This window comes from Phalacrocorax carbo, chromosome 1 (genome assembly GCF_963921805.1).
Source record: "Phalacrocorax carbo chromosome 1, bPhaCar2.1, whole genome shotgun sequence".
NCBI classification, from domain to species: domain Eukaryota; kingdom Metazoa; phylum Chordata; class Aves; order Suliformes; family Phalacrocoracidae; genus Phalacrocorax; species Phalacrocorax carbo.
In genome coordinates, this window is record NC_087513.1 from 6914191 (window position 1) to 6932631 (window position 18441).

The 18441-nt window shown below is 42.8% G+C and overlaps 1 protein-coding gene across 7 annotated transcripts in view; it reads left to right on the top strand.

Annotated features, from left to right (window-relative positions):
* CELF2 (CUGBP Elav-like family member 2) overlaps positions 1–18441 on the top strand; it is a 373584-nt gene that overhangs the window by 269846 nt on the left and 85297 nt on the right. For all 7 annotated transcript variants that reach the window (XM_064442812.1, XM_064442795.1, XM_064442849.1 and 4 more), the window contains one exon: positions 4301–4383. In XM_064442812.1, coding sequence (XP_064298882.1) covers positions 4301–4383 — 83 coding nt within the window. The remainder of the gene's footprint in view (positions 1–4300; positions 4384–18441) is intronic.

The window sequence follows — 18441 nt, forward strand, 5'->3', positions numbered from 1 at the left end:
GCGTGATCCCCATGTAATCCGTTGCTGCCATCTTTGACAGTGACTCAAGTAAAGCTGTTCCTAGCCATACACGAGGCTGTTTGCCCCTGTCGGTGTCTTGCTAAACAGGTTTCTGTGGAAATTAAATAAATAAGGTCTCCACCACTGGTGCTAATTGGTGCCTTTGGCAGCCTGAGCAGGGGCTTGTGAATTGAATGTGTCATGGAGAATTGAATGTGTCAACTCTCTCCCAATGGCTGGGACCTTTGAGGTCTTTTTCTGGCACTAAATTTCCTTTGAAAAAAGAAAAAGAAAAAAAAAGAGAGAGAGAGAGAGAGAAAACAAGCTGAAATAAGAGATCTTTTCCCTGTTTTTTTTAATGAGGTGTTGAAGTTGAGCATTGTAGTGTACACACTGCAGCGTTTTCTCATCAGATGCTTTGAGAAGTAGGGCTGGTTTCTGCTTGTTTCTCAGGCATCTGGTTTGTTGCTATCAGACGCTCTGCAGCACGGGGTGGCAGGTTTTATTCAGTCCGTGCAAGTGTCTGGCAGGACAGCCATGAAGTTGTTGCTGATGTCCTTAAGGGACTGTAGGGATCCACATGATTCATTCAGTATTTTTTCTAGGTACAAAGAAGAGATGTCTTATGTTGTAGTAAATACGGTTCCAAGTAGAGCACAACCGGCATACCAAAAGACAGGAGATTTGCTGCTTTGGAGCCACTGGCTGGCAGCAAAAGCTCCAGTTCCTTTGGTCAAGAAGACACTAGCCCACACGGAGTTAAACTGGGCTGTATTTCAGGCTGCTGAGGATCAGCAGAACCATGTCCACAAACCAATTCACCTTTTAAGTTGTCCTGACTAGGAGGGGAGAAGGTTATCACTGTCAGGCTTTGAGTTATTTGGATGTCAGAAAAGTTTTGTTGTGATTCAAGCTGCTGTCAGGTTTGTCGGCGATGAAGCCAAGATTACGTGTGCCGGGGAGAGGAGGGTTGGGGTTTATCCTTTTCTCCTAGTAGGAAATGTGCTTTCTCTTTTCCAGTGGCATCACTGATTTGTCTTTGACAGTATTACATTTTCTTAGGGAAAATGGAGGAAGGAAAGTAATTTCCTAGTTGTCTTTCAGCAGGGGCCAGCTACCAGTCCTAAAGCACAGATTAGCCCTGTCCTCTTACACAGGTGTCTTCCCTTCCAAAATTGCTGCAGAAAGGGCTGAATTTGGTACTTCCTCCTACAGGACGTGGTACTGAGCCAAAGGGATTTTACACTGGAGGCATATTCAAAGCCGGCCTGTTGGAGCCGCAGTGGTTTGCATAACTTGGCAGGGAACACCTCTGGAAAGTCCATAAGATGAGCTATAGCGTTTCCTTCAGGACCGTGCACGCTTTTGCCTTTTCTGTTCTTCTGTTTTCTTGTTTTCTTTTCCCTTTAGCCTAGCCCTGACCTCTTTAGCAGATAGCTTCAGAATCAGGTGTCCACAGCTGGTGCATGCCCATTCTCTCCTCAAACAGGAGAGGTTCTGCTGTGGTTTTTAAAGAAGATATGAGCAAAATGAGTCCAGAGAAAGATTTTATCCATGTGCATTTTCAGATGTGTTGATCTGTGAACTTAGAAGGCTCCATTTTTGTCAGGGTCTGAAACCTGCCTGAAACATCTGCATGTTTCCCATTATGCTACTGTTTTTTCCCAGTCCTCATTCAGAGACATTTTTCTCTCCTGCACTATTACTTCCTAAAAATGACTAGTTAAAGGGTGTTTCACAGCATATCCATCTTTCAAGTGCAATTCTTTCAAGTAGTGCCAAGACTGATAAACCAATAGATTTCAAACTTCTTATCGGAAGATACCCTGCAGAGCTGAAATCTAAAATGAAACTCTTCGGACCCATGGTAAAGGACATCACAATTGCAAAGTCATGACTACTGCTTCATATTTTCCCCTCTGAATCCTCTCTCCTGGTTAAAAGGCTTTATATTAGAATGCTAATGAACCAAATGGAGGGACAATAGTAGAAGATGGACTTTGGAGCTGGCTGCCAGCATAGAAAAACATCGCAGTACTTTCTCAAAGTTAAGCTATTAAATGTCACAGACTCAGATTTGTTTCCCATTTTAATTCTGGAGTAAAATAATTTAAATTTTCAGAATATGTTAGAGAAATAGAAGATTTAGTTACACTGATAGGAAACACAACTCTTAGCAGGCTGTGGCCGCCTGTAATAATCCCTGCCGAACAATGTTCAGTTCACTGAAGTCATTATTAGACCATTTCAATCGTAAACTGAAATTTTAAGGAACCCATTGGCAGTATGAAGAGTGTTTCTCCCAGCTGTGTTAAGTCTGCATTACCTGCCTGCCCGTGTATTGTGTTGCCTGCAAGTGCTTTTCTACGTTAGGGATAAACTCGCTGTATTCCAGCGGGGAATGCGTGATTACCTTTACTTGTTATAAAGGTAATGGTTGTCGCTGGCCCGGCTGCGAAGCCAGAGGGAGCGTTCGCAGTGCAATGCACAGCTTGAGCCGAGCAAGAGGCAGCAGAGGGGGAGTTCTGGATTCAGCCCTTCCTTCCAACGTGTGGTATGGGCCACCTCCACAAGGTTACTTAAAATGTGCTAGCTGTGTTCTCCTGTGCACGCGTTCTTCTTGGTCTCCTCTGCTGTTACAGAGATGCTGTGAGGTTGAACAAGAACAGGCATATCAGGTGGGATGTGATGTTTCACCTTGGTTAACATTAGGGAGCCGGTGCAAGCAACAGCTTTGCTCGCTGCCCAAAGGGCAGATTATTTTATCTGTGTCACGCTCCAAGGGAACGCTGAGGCTCGGGAGCCAGGGTTTCTTCTATTTACTGTTTGGTTTTGACATTTCTCTGGAGTAGCAACAAATCTCTGTCTGTGATTAAGAGAACGGGAGTGTTTTCTAATTCATCAGTAAAATCTGCATCACATTGTTTGATATGAAGTAGTTTTTGCTTCAGTAGCCACTTCTGCCTCCCAGCCAGCATTCCCCAGCATGTTTTCTCTCTCCCCATAGCAGCTGTGTCACTGAGCACCCCATCTGCAGCCACAGAGCTCTGTAGGATTTTTGGGGTCTCTTCTTCATATGACATGGCTCCAAAGCAGGGGCGGCCCATGTCCACAGGACAAGGGCTGAATTCAGCCTCACCCTATTTCCCCTGTGGACAGAGGAGCAACAGATTAGGCTCTAAGGGTGTGCCTACATCACTGATTTACTGTGCTGGGTAGGAGCTATTTAATTGTGAATTTTCCTTGTGTCTATACCTGTGATCTTGTGTTATGCACATAAGTGCACAAGTGATGCTCTCGAAGTGGTTTCCCTGCCACTGGAAGTAAAATTGAAGTCACAAGCTGTGTTGAGCATCCCACCTGCAACGTGGATGCAAGGTCCTCCCTCAGCGAGCTCTCTTCACATGCCCCGTCATCCCTGGGAGCAGACTTCATTCCTGCAGGTCATTACAGATTGCAGCAAGTCAAATCTTTGTCCTTGTTTCTTTGTCCCATGCCATGTTATAGCTGTCCCCTGGGGATCTACCCGACCTCACCCTGGGGCAGGTGTTGAGCTGCCTGGGTTGCATTTGCTGCGGGAAGAGTTACTTTCCATGTTTGCATGCTTGGAGGAAGTGGCAACAACCTGTGTTTGGTCCCACCAACCACTTAGTTGGACCGTGCTGCCAAAGGGATAAACAAGGGATTAAGGCAACTAACACCATCTGCTTTACCGAAGGTTAGACGGATTACTCGTAGTGCTGCCAACCATCAGCAGCCTCCACTATCCCACCAGTCATGAATTCTCCTGTAGCTTGTCTTCCTTCTTGCAACTGAGATGACTGTCCTACCTCCACTCCTACCTGGTTTCAAATGGCGGGGAGCAAACCTTGGTTCTTACATATAAGGCCCTTTAAATAACGTCCTGCTTCAACCTGATTTTCTGCCAGGGATGCAACAATGAATTCCTGCTGCTTGAGCTTGCCGTGTTGCTTATATCCAAAGTATAATGGGGAGCCTTCAGAAAAATATAACCTTATTTACACTGTACAAAGCCAATTGGATTTTGGTTAACTTAATTTCTAAGTGATTACAGTTCACTAACAATGTAGGTGTGCTATAGATGCAATGCACGGGGGGTGACTTTTAATTTTAAACCATACAAGCTTCCTTTTATTCATGTCATTCAGGCGGTCTCATGATAATTCACATTTCCAGCTTTCATAATGTGTTGTTCAACCACTGTTTTTTTCTCCCTCCCTATTGTACTCTCACAAATCATACTCACTAATTTCTGAAAGCTTTTCATTTCTCTCTATAGGTTGTTGTTTCGTAACATTTTATACAAGAAAAGCTGCTCTTGAGGCACAGAATGCACTGCACAATATTAAAACTTTACCTGGGGTGAGTACCTTTACTTTTTGATCCTAATTATTTTATCGCCAGAAAAATAGCCCTTTTGCTCAAGATGCCGTTCGGTGCCCCAAATGACCTTGATCTCCTCAAGGGAGGGTGGCTCACCTGATGGTCTGTCCTGTCACGGTGCCAGTCCTGTACCAATGGCATCATCTCAAAAGGCAGTTGCTCTTCTGTAGAAAGTCCCTTGGCTGGAAACAGCGCTGATTCCTGCTGACTAGAGGCTGTTACTGAAGTACAAGGTAGATTCAATTTTTTTATTTAAGGGGGAGGAGGAAAAACATATGGCAGGAAAACAGTGTACCACTGGGGCTTCTAGTTTGGAAAGGGAGAGAAGAGGAAAAGACAAAATACAGCCAACTTTGTTACATGCAGCCTTTATCCAGGTGGTTTCTAAACAACCTGACTGCGTTGGCGTGGTGGCTGCACCTCAGGGTACCGCAGCGCGTGGTGCCACGTAGCGGCTTGCACAGTGTCACCCTGTTCCCTGCCACCAGCTCTCCGTAGCAATCTGTTCTCAACGATACATCACACCAGTGGTCGAACCAGTTGTGGTTGTGTTGCACAAACTGTAGCCTGCATTATCCTACTGTGGTTCAGACAGAGGGAAGTATATCACTGGTAATTGCATGGCTTAACTCTGAAATCTTCTTGTTCTAATGTTTTCATTTCTTCTGCTGAACATAGACAAATACTTTGGGGATGGGAAAGGAAAAAAATATAATGGATGGAGGCATATTCCCTCCTGATGTAGGGGAAGCGTTCAACTATATGGTTAGAGTATATGGTTACAGACACAAAAATAAATAAATGTGTACAACACTGTATAAATAAATAGAACACTGACTGGACTGACAGTTATATGGCCAATATCTCCTTTAGTTCCTATGTGCTGTATGTGAAATTGGACACTATGTGTTTGAAAAATTCTCATCTGGCCATGTGAATGCAATTCCTGTTAGGAAACCCACCTCATCTGTCATGGAAATGACCAATGTAGAGAAGTATGTCAGTTACCTGTGAGCCCTGCTAATTCACTGAGGTAAAATTGGAGTCCTCTGTCATTTGCAAGTGAAAGTGCTGGAAGGGGTGGTAGGAAATCTGCAGAGGTAGAACAGCTAGAGGAAAACAAGAAAAATTGTGGCGTTTCAGATTCAAGAGATGTTTTCCAGCAACTGGCCCTTGCAAGGGACAATGTCAAGATGTTACAAGCCTCCCAGTGGCAGGCTTGGCTTTTGAGGGTGTAGAGGATGGATGTGCCATCCTCAGAGAGAAGGGAAGGCTCTGAGAGACCCTTTGAGACCGCTTTGGAGCTCAGGTTGAATCTCAACATCCTTTGGCCCTGCAGCCCCAGTTGTTGGTTCCCATCCCCGCTGCCAGAAAACGCTGAGCCCTTGGATGAATGCTCTCGAACCCAATTCAGCTAATGTTGCACTTAACCCAGCTCGTTGTGTAATTGCTCTCCAGCGTGCCTTGAGGCAAGCGGCTGGGCTGACTGGCTGGGTAGGATGGACACTCCAGCAGAGGTGGTCCCGAGCCGCTGGAGCTGCTCAGCCACCATCCCGGGATCCAGGGAGGGTGTGGGACCCTAGCCTGGAGCTCTACCATGAGAACTGTACATCCCTGTCCTCAGAAGCAGGGAGTCCTTTCATTTGCTCCTCTCTTCTTCCCTGAGCCCCACGAGCCGGCTGCTGTGTTTTGAAAGATCTTAGTTATCCCAGCGGGTGAGTCGGAGGGGCAGACTCCTTCCCTGACCTCCCCGTGTACAGGTGGCGAAGCTCAGCTCTGCCTCGCATCTTACCCGAGCAGGGCATCATTTCTTCTCCAGCTTTGTACAGCTAACAAGCATGCAGCAGTTAGAGAGACTACTGTACCTTTTGATTTTTTTTTTTAAATAAAGCTCAAAAGTATAATATTTTTTCCTAATGCTATCGCTAGCTCTTTGTCATTTAAAACATCTTTTCAAGCCATGTTTTTCTGTCCTGACTGTGAGGTTGCAAACTTTTCTTTTAAGGGAACATGAAAATTACATTCCCATGACTCTGGGGCTTGGGCTTTAAAAATACTCCTGACGCTGCCAGAGATGTTAAGATTTTACTTTGTTATGTCTACTTCTTAAAGGGACACCCCTAATAAAGAGAAGCGGCTCAAATACAGATTCGTTACTTCTCTTTGAGAACAATTCAGCATATATTTTATAAAAGATTCTATATTTTGCACGTGCTGTATGCTGAAGTTCAGCAGATATGGTGATACTGTTATGCTGGATCTGTGTGTTTCCAAAATAACAATTCAAGCGTGCTTTAAAGTTGTGGCACACACACTGAAAGCACTTCACATTAGCAGGATTCTCCTTGTATGAATTTTAACAATTTTCATGTTGTTAGCTCTGGCCCACTAAGCAGCTTTCACCGAATGAGCAGGAATCAGTAGTGGATAGGTCCATGGGCGAAACAGTCTCAGAGCAAATGGAAGCAACCTTCTGGCAGAGTTACAACAAAGGATGAGTTTGGATCAGGTTCATTTGGGCATCAAGTGCCAGCTTGCTTCCAGTAAATGAGATACAGTATGTAGGAGGTTCAGTAATAACGTGTCTCCTGGAAACAAAAGAATCTGTGCCTTCCACTTTTACTGTAACACCACCACGTGTCAGATAAAAAGGCATCCTTAAATAGCCCAGGATGAAAATCCAAGGCAAAGGCAGGCGATTTATTAGTGTAAGGTAAGGAATGATGGCAAATGCAGGAGCGGGGGGCTGCAGGGGTGCTGCGGTGGTTGGAAGTTGCCTGTGTTTTACCTGCACACAGGTGTAACCCGTACTGCTGCAGAAGCATGGAGGGGAATGCCTCTGTGTTCATTAAAAGACAGAGGCCAGCTTATTTCTGGGCTTAGTTTCTTCATTTCTTAAATGCAGACCCACTCCCTGTGGCTGAGTAAGCAGGTTTTGGATCAGCACTCATGAAGCCAAACAAGTGGGTTTTTAGTGTGAAATGTATCCCCCTTCCAAGACTGCACACTCAGTTTAATTTAGGTAGGTGTTTGAGCAAAGCCTGCCGTGCTCTCTGTCTATATCTACTTTCTGCACGGACCTCACCCTTACCAGAGACGTGAAGACGCGACTGCTTTATCTGCTCCTTTGAGCTGCACCCTTTTAGTGGACATGGAGAAAATAAGACCAGACATAAATGATTAATGCAGAATCTTGGAAGAAAATATTGCAGGGTGCCTTGCTGTTTGATTACAAGCCTTGGAATTAGTCAACATTTCCATAATTCTAAACCAATATACACCTGTTTTCCCACTGTGATGTGAAGGCACAACTTAATTTAACAGAAACCCCGCTGTGCTAAATCTCTCATTAAATACCAAGCTAGTTCTGTAATTTAAAGTTGCAACACCACTATTTTAACTGAATTGCCTTTGTATTATAAAATTAATAAGAAGTTAATGATGCACTTTGCTGTATTCTCTCAGATTTTTTTTTTCACAGCAACAACAACAAAAAAAGGAAGATAAAGAAGAAAAACATGTCACCAGCTGACATCTCAAGGCTTTTCTGGTTTTAATCATTGTCCTGAGGATAAAATTCATTTAAAAGATTTTTTTAAATTTTTAAAAACTTTCAGCATAAGTAGGATCAAACATCTTCTTTTTACTCATTATTAGTATAATCTCTCTGTTAGTCATAATATTCCTTGTCATATAATGGAGCTTTTATCTTTCCCCAAAAATGTATTTAGATATCACTTGTTATGGTAGATTGCTGCTAGGCAGAGAAGATATACAGTGTTTGAGAAGTACAGGCATATTGATATATATGATACATATCAATGAAATAGGGACGGTTCTCTTCTGTTTACTTGGTGCTGGCATCACAAGTAGCTTTTATGTCTTTTAAATGAACAACATGAATTTCCAGATGTGTCTTTTCAAATATAACATGCAAGCGCATAGCTCATCTCCTGGCTCATAGGGATGTGGCTTTTATTATTCAACTTACAGTCAGGTTTTCTTGGAACGTTGGTTTGGATTTTGTTTTACATGGCAGAAGGGAGAAAAGGGAAATGTAATAATGATTTGAGAAATGCAATTCTTTGGTATGAGATGTAGAACTGAGGCCTTAACCAGTCTCATCTTCATTAAGGATCTCATGGCTTTGTTAGAGGTGTTTAACTTCAATTCCCTAAACAAAATAATCCAATAAATTCCTCCCATCTAAATTTATTCTGTACCTTCAGTTAGTTGCAATAATCTTACTCCCCCCGTGCTCTAATTTGCTGCTTAGTGAAAATTGGCATCTGTGCAGAGGGCAAACCTCAAAGAGCTGTATGCAGGGACTGCTTTAGCTGCCTTCGTGGCACTGATATTTTTTGTTTGCTGTAGTTTAACCTGCATCAGTTTAAAAACAGAATATGCTCTCTTTTGCTAACTAGTGAATTGGGTAGGATTTTCTGGCAGGAGCTAAGAGGAGGTGGGTAACACAAGAGCACTATATATTGGTCGAATTGGAGCCCAGTGGCTGAATGAATATACCTTTAATCTCACGCAGGAGCTATTTGAAGTCTGGAATCGATAGGAATCTGTAAAATGTACGCCTAAAACTCTTTGGAGTTTTTGTTTTGTATTTGAAGTTAGATACATCTGACATGGCAATGGTTATTTGTTGCTTATATGTATATTTCTGCATATATCCTCATCGCTAAGGTTATCGCAGGAATAATTAACAGCCCACACAGATGTAGGACTCAGCACTCCTACGCTTTTAACAGACCAACAGTTTACATGGTTCTTATTTCAAGTGGGATATACGTATTCCAAGTAGCAGCAAACCCTTTGTATTGAAGTTCTGGCATGAAATTAGGACATTGGCTGTATGAATCAATTTAATTAAGGGTTTAACAATGGAATAATACAGTTTTTGAGAAAGCTCTTAAAATTTTAACAGCAAGGTGGAGTTTGTAGGATCTAACTGTCTTGTAAAATATTAATGGCTTCCTTTTTTGCCAGGTGTTGTCAAGGGAAAGATTTTTCAGGTTTTACATTATAAGAATCACTACTGGTTTTATTAAATGCAGTTTACGTGGTAGGGAAGCAGGGCTGCCTTAGAGGGAGCTTTTCCCTAAGCATTCTATGCTGGCTGTAAGGAAACCTCAGGGTCTGTTTAGGGGCGCGGAATACAAAAGACTGGTTTTTAAAGAGGAACTTAGATCATTCTTCTCTTTTGCTGCCTGTTCGCGGTAGGGTTCATCCTGCCCTGCGCCAGGCTGACGGTCACGGCAGGATGGCAGTCCGCTTTGGGGTTTCCCCTCGCCCCTCAGACCAGCACAGGTTTCAAGTGGAGGGAAGCACACCTGTGTTGCTGCCTGCCATGGTGTGGGTATCGCACGTATCAGCAAGGCAGCGCCCCGGCCCCGCCGGGTGCACGGGGCTGAAGGGCTTGTAATGTGAGAGAAATCTCAGCACTGTGCTGAATCGGTTTAGCAGGTTATTTAACCTTCAGAATAATCTGTTTGAAACTGCAGGCATCCATGACGACTTACTATGAATCCACGTTCGCTTTCTGATAAAATACCGTTTGTGCAACAGGAAGCAAAAAAACCAAATATATTTCCGATTCTCACTTTACATCATGAGCTTATTTCTAATGAATATCCTGGCACACTCCTTTCTGGAGTAGTTCTAATATCCAGTTCCCTTCTCTGCTTTAGGCCTCATGAGTTGTCAGTACTGTGTGAATATTATGTAAAAATTACCTGTAATAAAAAGGTAATGATCCAATATGACTTGAATAATAGCCTGAATATGAGATATCAGTGACTTTGAGAGATTTTGACAAACAGAAAGGGAATTCAAAGAGCAATTAAGTTAGTTAAGGGATTGGAGTGATTGATTTATGATGACAAATTAAACTAATTCAGTACCCATATAGCATGGCCAAATGCTGTTTAATGAAGGATCCAAAAAGTCTAGAACTGTTTAAGTGATAAAAATAACCAGATGGGGAAGTGGAGAATTCCCCGGGAGCACCTATTCCTAGGAGCTGAGCTATAAGACATTGAATGATGTTGAGAAAGTGAAGCAGGCCCATTTCTTCCTTTAAAATACTATGCAAATGGAACCACTTAATGATACATTTTATCCAGCTCAGAAGTGATTTGTTATTATACAAATACACCACTTCTACCTCTGCCCCTCAAAAAAAGTTGCACTGACTTTTTGCCACTTAAATGAAAGATCAGTGTTTACACTAAATGCAGGTACCTTAGTAGAAAGGTTGGGTTTGCATCTACCATTACTGTGAAACACAGAGTGGATCGCCAGCCTTGAATTCATAAAACACTAAAAAGTGACTTAGGAGCCCAATGAAATCCCTGTAAGTAACTGAATTTGCAGCTTAATGCCAGAACGATGAGTGTTGTGCAGGTGTAGGGCGAGGGGAATATTGACTAAGTGAAAGTAACTTCTCTAAATCGAGTAAAACATTTAATTCATAATTATATTGCTGCTTTTTCTCAGTGAAGGATGGGGGGCAGATTCACCTTCCCATACAGCCTGATCGTTACGATATCCTTCTGGCATGCGGGAGAATGCAGTTCACATCCTCTCTGGCTTGTTTGTTGTAAGGATTTAACTTGACTTGACCTAACAGAGCCTTCAGCACTGGACTTAGTTGAGACTGGAGGTCACTGTTTCTTGAAGCTGTTCCACTGTGTATGAAAATATTAAACTCTTGTGGAGTTGAGAGAAAGCAAGTAAAAGCACTTGGTTGCCTAGTACTGAGGGCAGTGACTCAAGAATTGTGATATCTGGATGTGCGTCCATGGTCTAATAAGTATTTTTATTATTTGGAAAAGATTCAAATGTTTGGAAGATACTCTCCAAGAATAGAGAAGTGCAGGAAGATCCATTGACCTGAAGCACTGGGGGAAGGAGGCTAAACCTTGATCTGCCTTACTCAGGGGAGCGATGCCCCAGCCTAACCCCTGGCGTATGTCAGGAGGGAGGGTGCAGAGCTGCACAGGGTATGGCCATCAGTGAGCTGTTTCAGAACCCAGAGGTTCATATCAGACTGTTGCTTTTCCCTGGTGTAGCAGATCTGCTGAGAAGCAAGAGCACATTCGCCCAGCTGCAAATGCAGTTAGGTGCGCGCTGGCTTTTTTAGATGGCTCTTTTGGAGTAGTTCAGGATTTTTTTTGTGCAACTTTGCAGTTTAATATTGAGATGGAAATTAAGTAATGCATAACACTGGCTTAACCTCAGAAAAATTCCCTAATGTGAAGCTCATCCCCAAAAGGCCAAACTGTTCTGGCGTCTGACACTGAGCTTTACCTCTGATTTCCATAACTCCATACAGTTGAGGTCATCGCTTTGCAAAATGCCTCCGGAATTTAATGTCCAACTTAGAACATCTTATTCAGTGAGGCTGGAGGATCTGTTCACAGGATATCACTTTCAAGCCAGGTACCCAAAAAGCACTGACTGAAGAACCTTCTGCAGTGCACTTCATAATGCAAAAGTCTGAGGAAAATTGAGAGGCCGTCACTGGAGTACCCTAGGGTATTGCAGAGCTCACCAAGATTTAGGCGGGATGCTTAGCTAAGGATAATAGCCCAGGCACTCTCTTAAACAGCCATTTATCCTCCTGCTCGTGTTAGCTGTTTTCTGTTATCCGGAACAGAAAGTACAGGTGCTTCAGTCAGCCTCATTAGCACCATGACACAAGCTATTAAAATTGTCTTCATAATGAAAAACTAGTTCAGGGAGCCTTCCTAGCTGTCTGACTGCTCCTACAGCGGTGAAATTAGAAAGGCAAATCATAAACAATGTTGCAGGCTTCAGGAAGTAACATCATTAGAGATGCCCTTGGATGCCATTTACCTGCCTCGATCGCAATGTTTGGCGCCCATGGATCTGAGTTATGTTGTGGCTAAAAAGCCTGGGCCTCGTGGCATGTGTATAACAGACAGATTGTTCAGCATCCTTCTGCCGTTGTGTCCAGCAGTGTGAGCTCTGCTGCTTCTTTCAAAGGCCTCCGCGGTGTGATCGGTGGTTCAGTGCATCGCTATCGAAGGGAGGTAACGTTGTCTCTTACAGGGTTTGTACTCCCGTGGTGGTGCGGGAAGCTGAGGCATCCCTAGCTAGCTTTCTTCCATCTTCCATCTCAACCAGGTAACGAAACACACAGTTTAGATGCTTTGTGCTGTTGTATGTGACAACATAAAAGAGAAAACATAAGTTCTGTCTTCTCTGTGGTCATTAGAAACCCCATAATATGTCCTGGAAAACCAGTGAAACTGGGTGGCTTGACTGAGCCTTGTACTCAAATAGCATAATTTGGGCAATTATATTCTGCCTAATTAAAAATACCCTTTGCAGACCCAGAGAGATAAATTATTTTTTTGCTCATTCTCCGGAAGGAATTATCATCTTCATCAGCTTAGTTGGAAGAGCCACTTCTTTGTCTGCCCTTCCCCTGTGGTGTGCAGAGCAATCCTTTCTCCTCTTGCCAGCACTGGGGCTGCTAGAAATACTCAGGGGTTCATGTGGGTGCAGGCACCTTTTTGGGGTACAGACGTGTTCATCTGATTGTCAGGGTAGACATCCAAAACTTTTAGAGACACTAAGATGGGCTGTGAATTCCCAGCCTGAAAAGTTCAGGAAGACCCCTAGTTGCAGAGCTTCCATTTCAGGCTGTCAGTGTATGGAGCAAGCGCTCAGCACCCTCTAAAACAGAGAGCAAATACCTTTACAGTGTTAAATACCTTGTAATGGGGAAAGCAGTACCAGAGTGGGCAAGGCAAATGTTTGTCTTACTTTTGGAACAGTCCAGCTTTTTGCCTGCGGCTTTGCTGAAATCAGTAATGGCTTTGCTCCCAGAACGTAGCCTGAGTATCTCCAGGAGCGGAGAGAAGCAGTCATTGAAAAACAGGCCACCATAACTCCATTTATTAGCGAAAGCCTATCTTTATTGCCTTGTGCCAGGGAAGTTAAAAAAGCAAAAACTGCAGAAGAAAAAAAACCCATTGAACTAAACAGAGTCTTAGGCAGTGGTAAACAAAATGTAGCTTCCTTTGTGGTTGATTTTTATCCAGCTGCAGCCAAATATCAAAGCGATATCAAAGCAAAGCCACCCATTAATTAATTCAGACTGGCTTCACAAAGCAAGCTAGAGCTTTTGCTGATATCTGATTCTGACAACTTCCTAATCTTCACAAGTTGTCATTAAGAGTGGCATTAAAGCAGTCTGCAGTCAATCCCGGCTCTATCCCTATTGTACCTCAGAGATGGGCTATCTCCTGTCGCAGGACGGGGGGGATACACAAGCAGGGGTTAGAATAAGCAACTTTGCGTCTCTGCAGATAGAATTTGCAGTGTGTCAGGGAATCTCATGAATATATTGCCTCTGTCATTCATTCTAGGAACACTCACCCAATCCCACTTGCAACCATTATAAGTTGCAGCGAGCAGAAATTTTCTCTTCTGAAGGAGAAACACAGGGAAAAAAATGGAGAAAGAAAGGAAAAAAGGAGTTCATGTCTGAACAGAATAATTGGAAGTCTGTAATGATCTTTGAGAAAGTATGAATAGACCCTTATCACTGATTTCAAGATAGAGACCATGGGACTCTGGGTTGAAGAAAATAAGATTGTGGAAAATAAGACACTAATCAGAGGATAAGATTAGTTTTAAACTAAGATCTGAAAGTCAGGTACCTTCATAAGCGAAGCTTGTAATTCCACCATGAAAAAAACCAAAACACTCTAGTGTTCCTTACAGCTGCCAGGATCTCTCAATGGGATTACAGCCTCATGCAGAGATGCGAGGTATGTGGTACCTTTATATTTCCATTCAACTGTGAATGGCTCAAATGATTGAAGGGAGTTTGTGTTCTAGACCATCGCTTGTGCAAGTATCCGCCAGACAGCGACTAATATTATTTTGTGGCCAATTCATGACAATACCTTAGAGGAAAATGTGCTGTGTTATTATACAGTATGTTCATTTCAAATATTGCAAGGAATACAGAGAGGATAAATGCTGTTGTGGGAGTACCTCACCAAGCAGCCGCAGCGGCATGGTGTAGATGATGCATTTATTTCCTCCAGGGCCAAGTACTGCCCAAATGCCAGTGACAAATGGGAATTATTTTTGATTGTACACAGAGCTGAGGATTTACCGTCACAAGAGGTGAAATAAAACTTAGATCAAATATCAGGAAAAAACTAGTATCTGTCCAATTAGAATAATCTTCTAAAGAAACAAAGTTAAATCCTAATCCTGAGGGGCATTTGGGGTAGGAAAGAATTAGAAAATATATGATAGGCAGTAATCCTGTATTGGCATTAAGTCATTTGAGATGAGCTACTGGAATTTTTTCATCTCTCATTTCTGCAGTTGCTAAGAAGTTAAAGAAATTGCTATGCTCGTGTGAATATAGAATCCTCCGATTTGAACAAAAATATATGATTAACCAAAAAGAAAGATGTTGGTAACCGAAAGCTACAGTCAGTTTAAACGCTGTGCTTATACGCTTGTGTCTGGGGGCTCTGAGGGTTGCTCAGGCAGGCGTGTCCCTTGCCTCTTGTGACCCTGTTCATTTTGCAAAGAATGACATGGATTTATCCCAGTTTAAAAGCAGCCTGATAGCGAACAGCTCTCATGTCTGGCACTTGTCTTCCTCCCTGTTGACATGCGAGCCAAAAATAGAGGGTGTGACTTGTTGAAAAAGTCTTTTCTGCACCCATGCTGTCCTCCCCTGAGCCTTCATTGCCCTCTGCTAGCTTCACTGAAGCTGCAACAGCCCTCAGGCTGCATTAGCCCCGCTCAGAAAAAATAGCATACACCAAGAAACGGGGAGTTCAAGGCTTCCCAGTAGCTCCAAATGCTACCTTGGGAGCAGGTAGGATGAATGATGTAAGAGCTGTGGGCTCACTTGGTTTTACCAAAGGACCTTCCTGATAGCTCTCCGTGGCCTCCAGCTGTTCCACCTGAAGCCATCTCTGCAAAGACATTTCTTTGACCTTTAGGCAAGTCGTGCATAAAGATGTTACTCATGGGGCCCGATGCAGAGAAAACTTCAAATTGAGTAGAATAGCAATATATAGAGTAAGTAAGAGAAAACAGCTTTTCACATACTGGCATTTATAGTCACTAAATGAAGCACGTTGGTGCCTTTTTCAAGGGAATCAAGGGGCCCAGCCTCTGGAAAAATGCATTAAGCTTCATATTTGGGGTCAGATGCTAGTGCAGAGCTTTGCAGAGGGGTGGGTGGAGGCAGGTTGATTTTGGCCCTACTGTTCCTGATACTGTCCATTTTACTAATGAAAGCTTAATCACAGCTCAGTCCAAATACCACAGCCAGCTGGAACTGACTCATTCTTCAAAAATATATGTTTCAGCTAATGTTGCCCATTTATTTTTTTTTGTTTGTTTAACTTCCCAGGCACCTATTGAGGGAAATATTTAAATACATCAGAATTCCTTAAAATTATCATTAGAAATGTATACTGCATGTTTAGTGTGAATAAAAAGAACTTTCCTTATCCCAAAGAAAGCACTGTCAAAGTACATTAGCTACAGAGATGCTAAAATTTTATGAGAATGAGTTCATACAAAGGGTGGTTAAAAATTGCATGGTTACTTAATGTGATTCTTACTGCGGTTTGTAATTGTATGTATACACAACCAGACATTCATATTTTCACGTGGACAGTGTGTGTTTGTGTACACTGGTGGCTGGAGACGTCAGTAACATTCTGTTTTCATAGATGGATCAAATATCGAGCTATCTTTTTTCATTCTCTCTCCACAGCCAGATTATTTCACCACTGCAGAGTATTGGCATAACACGGAGAGCTTTTATTTGGATGCTGATACTGGATAGTTGTGGAAAATTCCTGTAACTTCAGCTCATGGAGAGCTTAAATAGAATTTATGGGCCATATCCTCATTTGGCATAAAATATTATGGCTCTGCTGGTTAAACAATAAAACTGTACTACTTACCCCAGCTGATCTCAGTCAGGAGAGTAGGATTTTTGACATCTTCATTCAAAACCCCTTTTCTACCTGAATACTTTGGCTATTCCCTGCAATATTTGAAGTGGCATGTGTGTTGACAAGTAGTTTGGGGCTCGTATCTGACCTTTGAAGAAATCTGGATTAGTCTGTGTTTGGTAACAGGGTGGGATTTGACTGCCTGACTGCTGGAGAGGTGGGTATTGTGAATCAAGGCATATATTCTGGACTCAGAACAGCTCTGCACCTTTGCTAAGTTAAAATGGCAGCAGTCCCACATCATCGGTGCCAACTCTTTTTATAAATTGTACCCTTTGCACTAATTTAAAAGGTAGAATTTCAATTGAAGTTATAATTTGGATGCTTTGGGGGCTTATTATAGACCTACCTCAATCACACTTTTTAGCTATAAGATGTTCTTGCTGGTACATTGTAATGCAAATATGAAAGCTTTCCAACAAGAACTTTAAAAAAGCTTTACATTAAAAAAAAAAATCCCATAGCCTAGAATTTGAGTGTTGTACCAAATAATAGACTCTGGTTTCTGTCAGAAGAGGAGACCAAGTGTGTTGCTGGATCAAGGTGACCTTCTGTGCTGCAGAAAGAGTCAGGCAGAAGATCCACTTAGTAAATGAACAGAAAAATCTGTGATGTGAAACTGAGGGAGTGGTTGAGGTTGGTTTCTCTCTTACTGAATGAAAGCTAAAAAGGGAGAAGATAACTGTAGGTGAGATAACATTGTGACAGAAACAGAGGAGCCCCTGACTGCTTTCTTGCCTTTCTGAAATGTTGCTGTCGCTGGTCGTTCCCTTTAAAGGGTTATTTCCTGAATTTCAGCTTGGCAAAGGTAGAGGATATTGCTGAGCATAATCACGTGGTGTTTTCCCAGAGCATAGTTCACAGAGGAGACAGTACATGCACGCACAGAACAACGTAAATCTTAAAATAAAACTCCTGCAAAACAAGCATTTAATATCCTCATAGCCATGCCCTAAGTCACAGTTGAGGTTCTGGTTTGCATTCTAAAAGCCATTGCATGTTTTTAAAAACCTTTCTTTTAAAATAAATTTCTTCACAGTCATCGGTAGCCTAAAAAAGAATTTGTTTTGGTTTTGTTTGGGATATTTCGGGGGCGGGGGGAGGGGAAAGGGGTAGAGGATTGCTTTGTTTTCTTGATAAATTTCTAGATGTTCATGTGGAATAAGAGGGATTTATGTGGAAAGGGACGAGTTCCGTGCGGACCAGGCTCAAACATTAGCACTCTAAAATGGTGCCTGCAGCCTGAGGTAGTTGAAGATTTCAGTTTGGCAGCAGGAGAGGATTTTTAAGATGGAAATTCAGGAAGTTGAAAGTCTGCGGGAACATTGTCTTGAGTCTTCAAAGATCCTGAAGTCATAAATGTGAAGGGCAAAATTCCCTGAGCATGCCATCAGGAGCCAGTGCTTCCTAAACAGGGGATTTGACTTTTGCTAGGAGATGAAATGTGAAATATGCCTCTGCAGACCACTCAAGTAAGCACAAGCGTCTGCTTCTGAGATGGTTAAGGGACCTCTATTTCATTGCCATGGGAGGTGGGAAGACTTTCCGTAGAAGATGAGATAATAGGTAGTGTGTTTTGGCTTTGCTCTGGTTCTGTTTTCTAGTTACGAAAATGGGGGGGTAGGCAGGGGTGGTGCTTTTAGATTTGAAGGAAAAGTACTCCTTTTTAAGTCTCAACCTCCTGTTGACTTCTGGAAGCCAACGCCCAACTAGGGGGACGGAAGGAACTAAGCCTCCAGAACAGTTGAGTCATGTTGAGTGAGACATTGACTGTAAGGCTTGTGTCATGCTGGGAATTGAGTCCTGGCATCTTAGGTCATGCTGGGCAAGTCCACCTGATGCAGCGTTACAACAAGGCTGCGTTAGTTATTAGCTGAGATCCCGACCCCGTGACAGCTTGGCTGGCGTTTGGTTCCTCCAGCTATCCAGGATCACTGCTTCAGGTTCTTACGTTACCTCTTGAGTAGGGTATCTAGGGAGAAATATCATT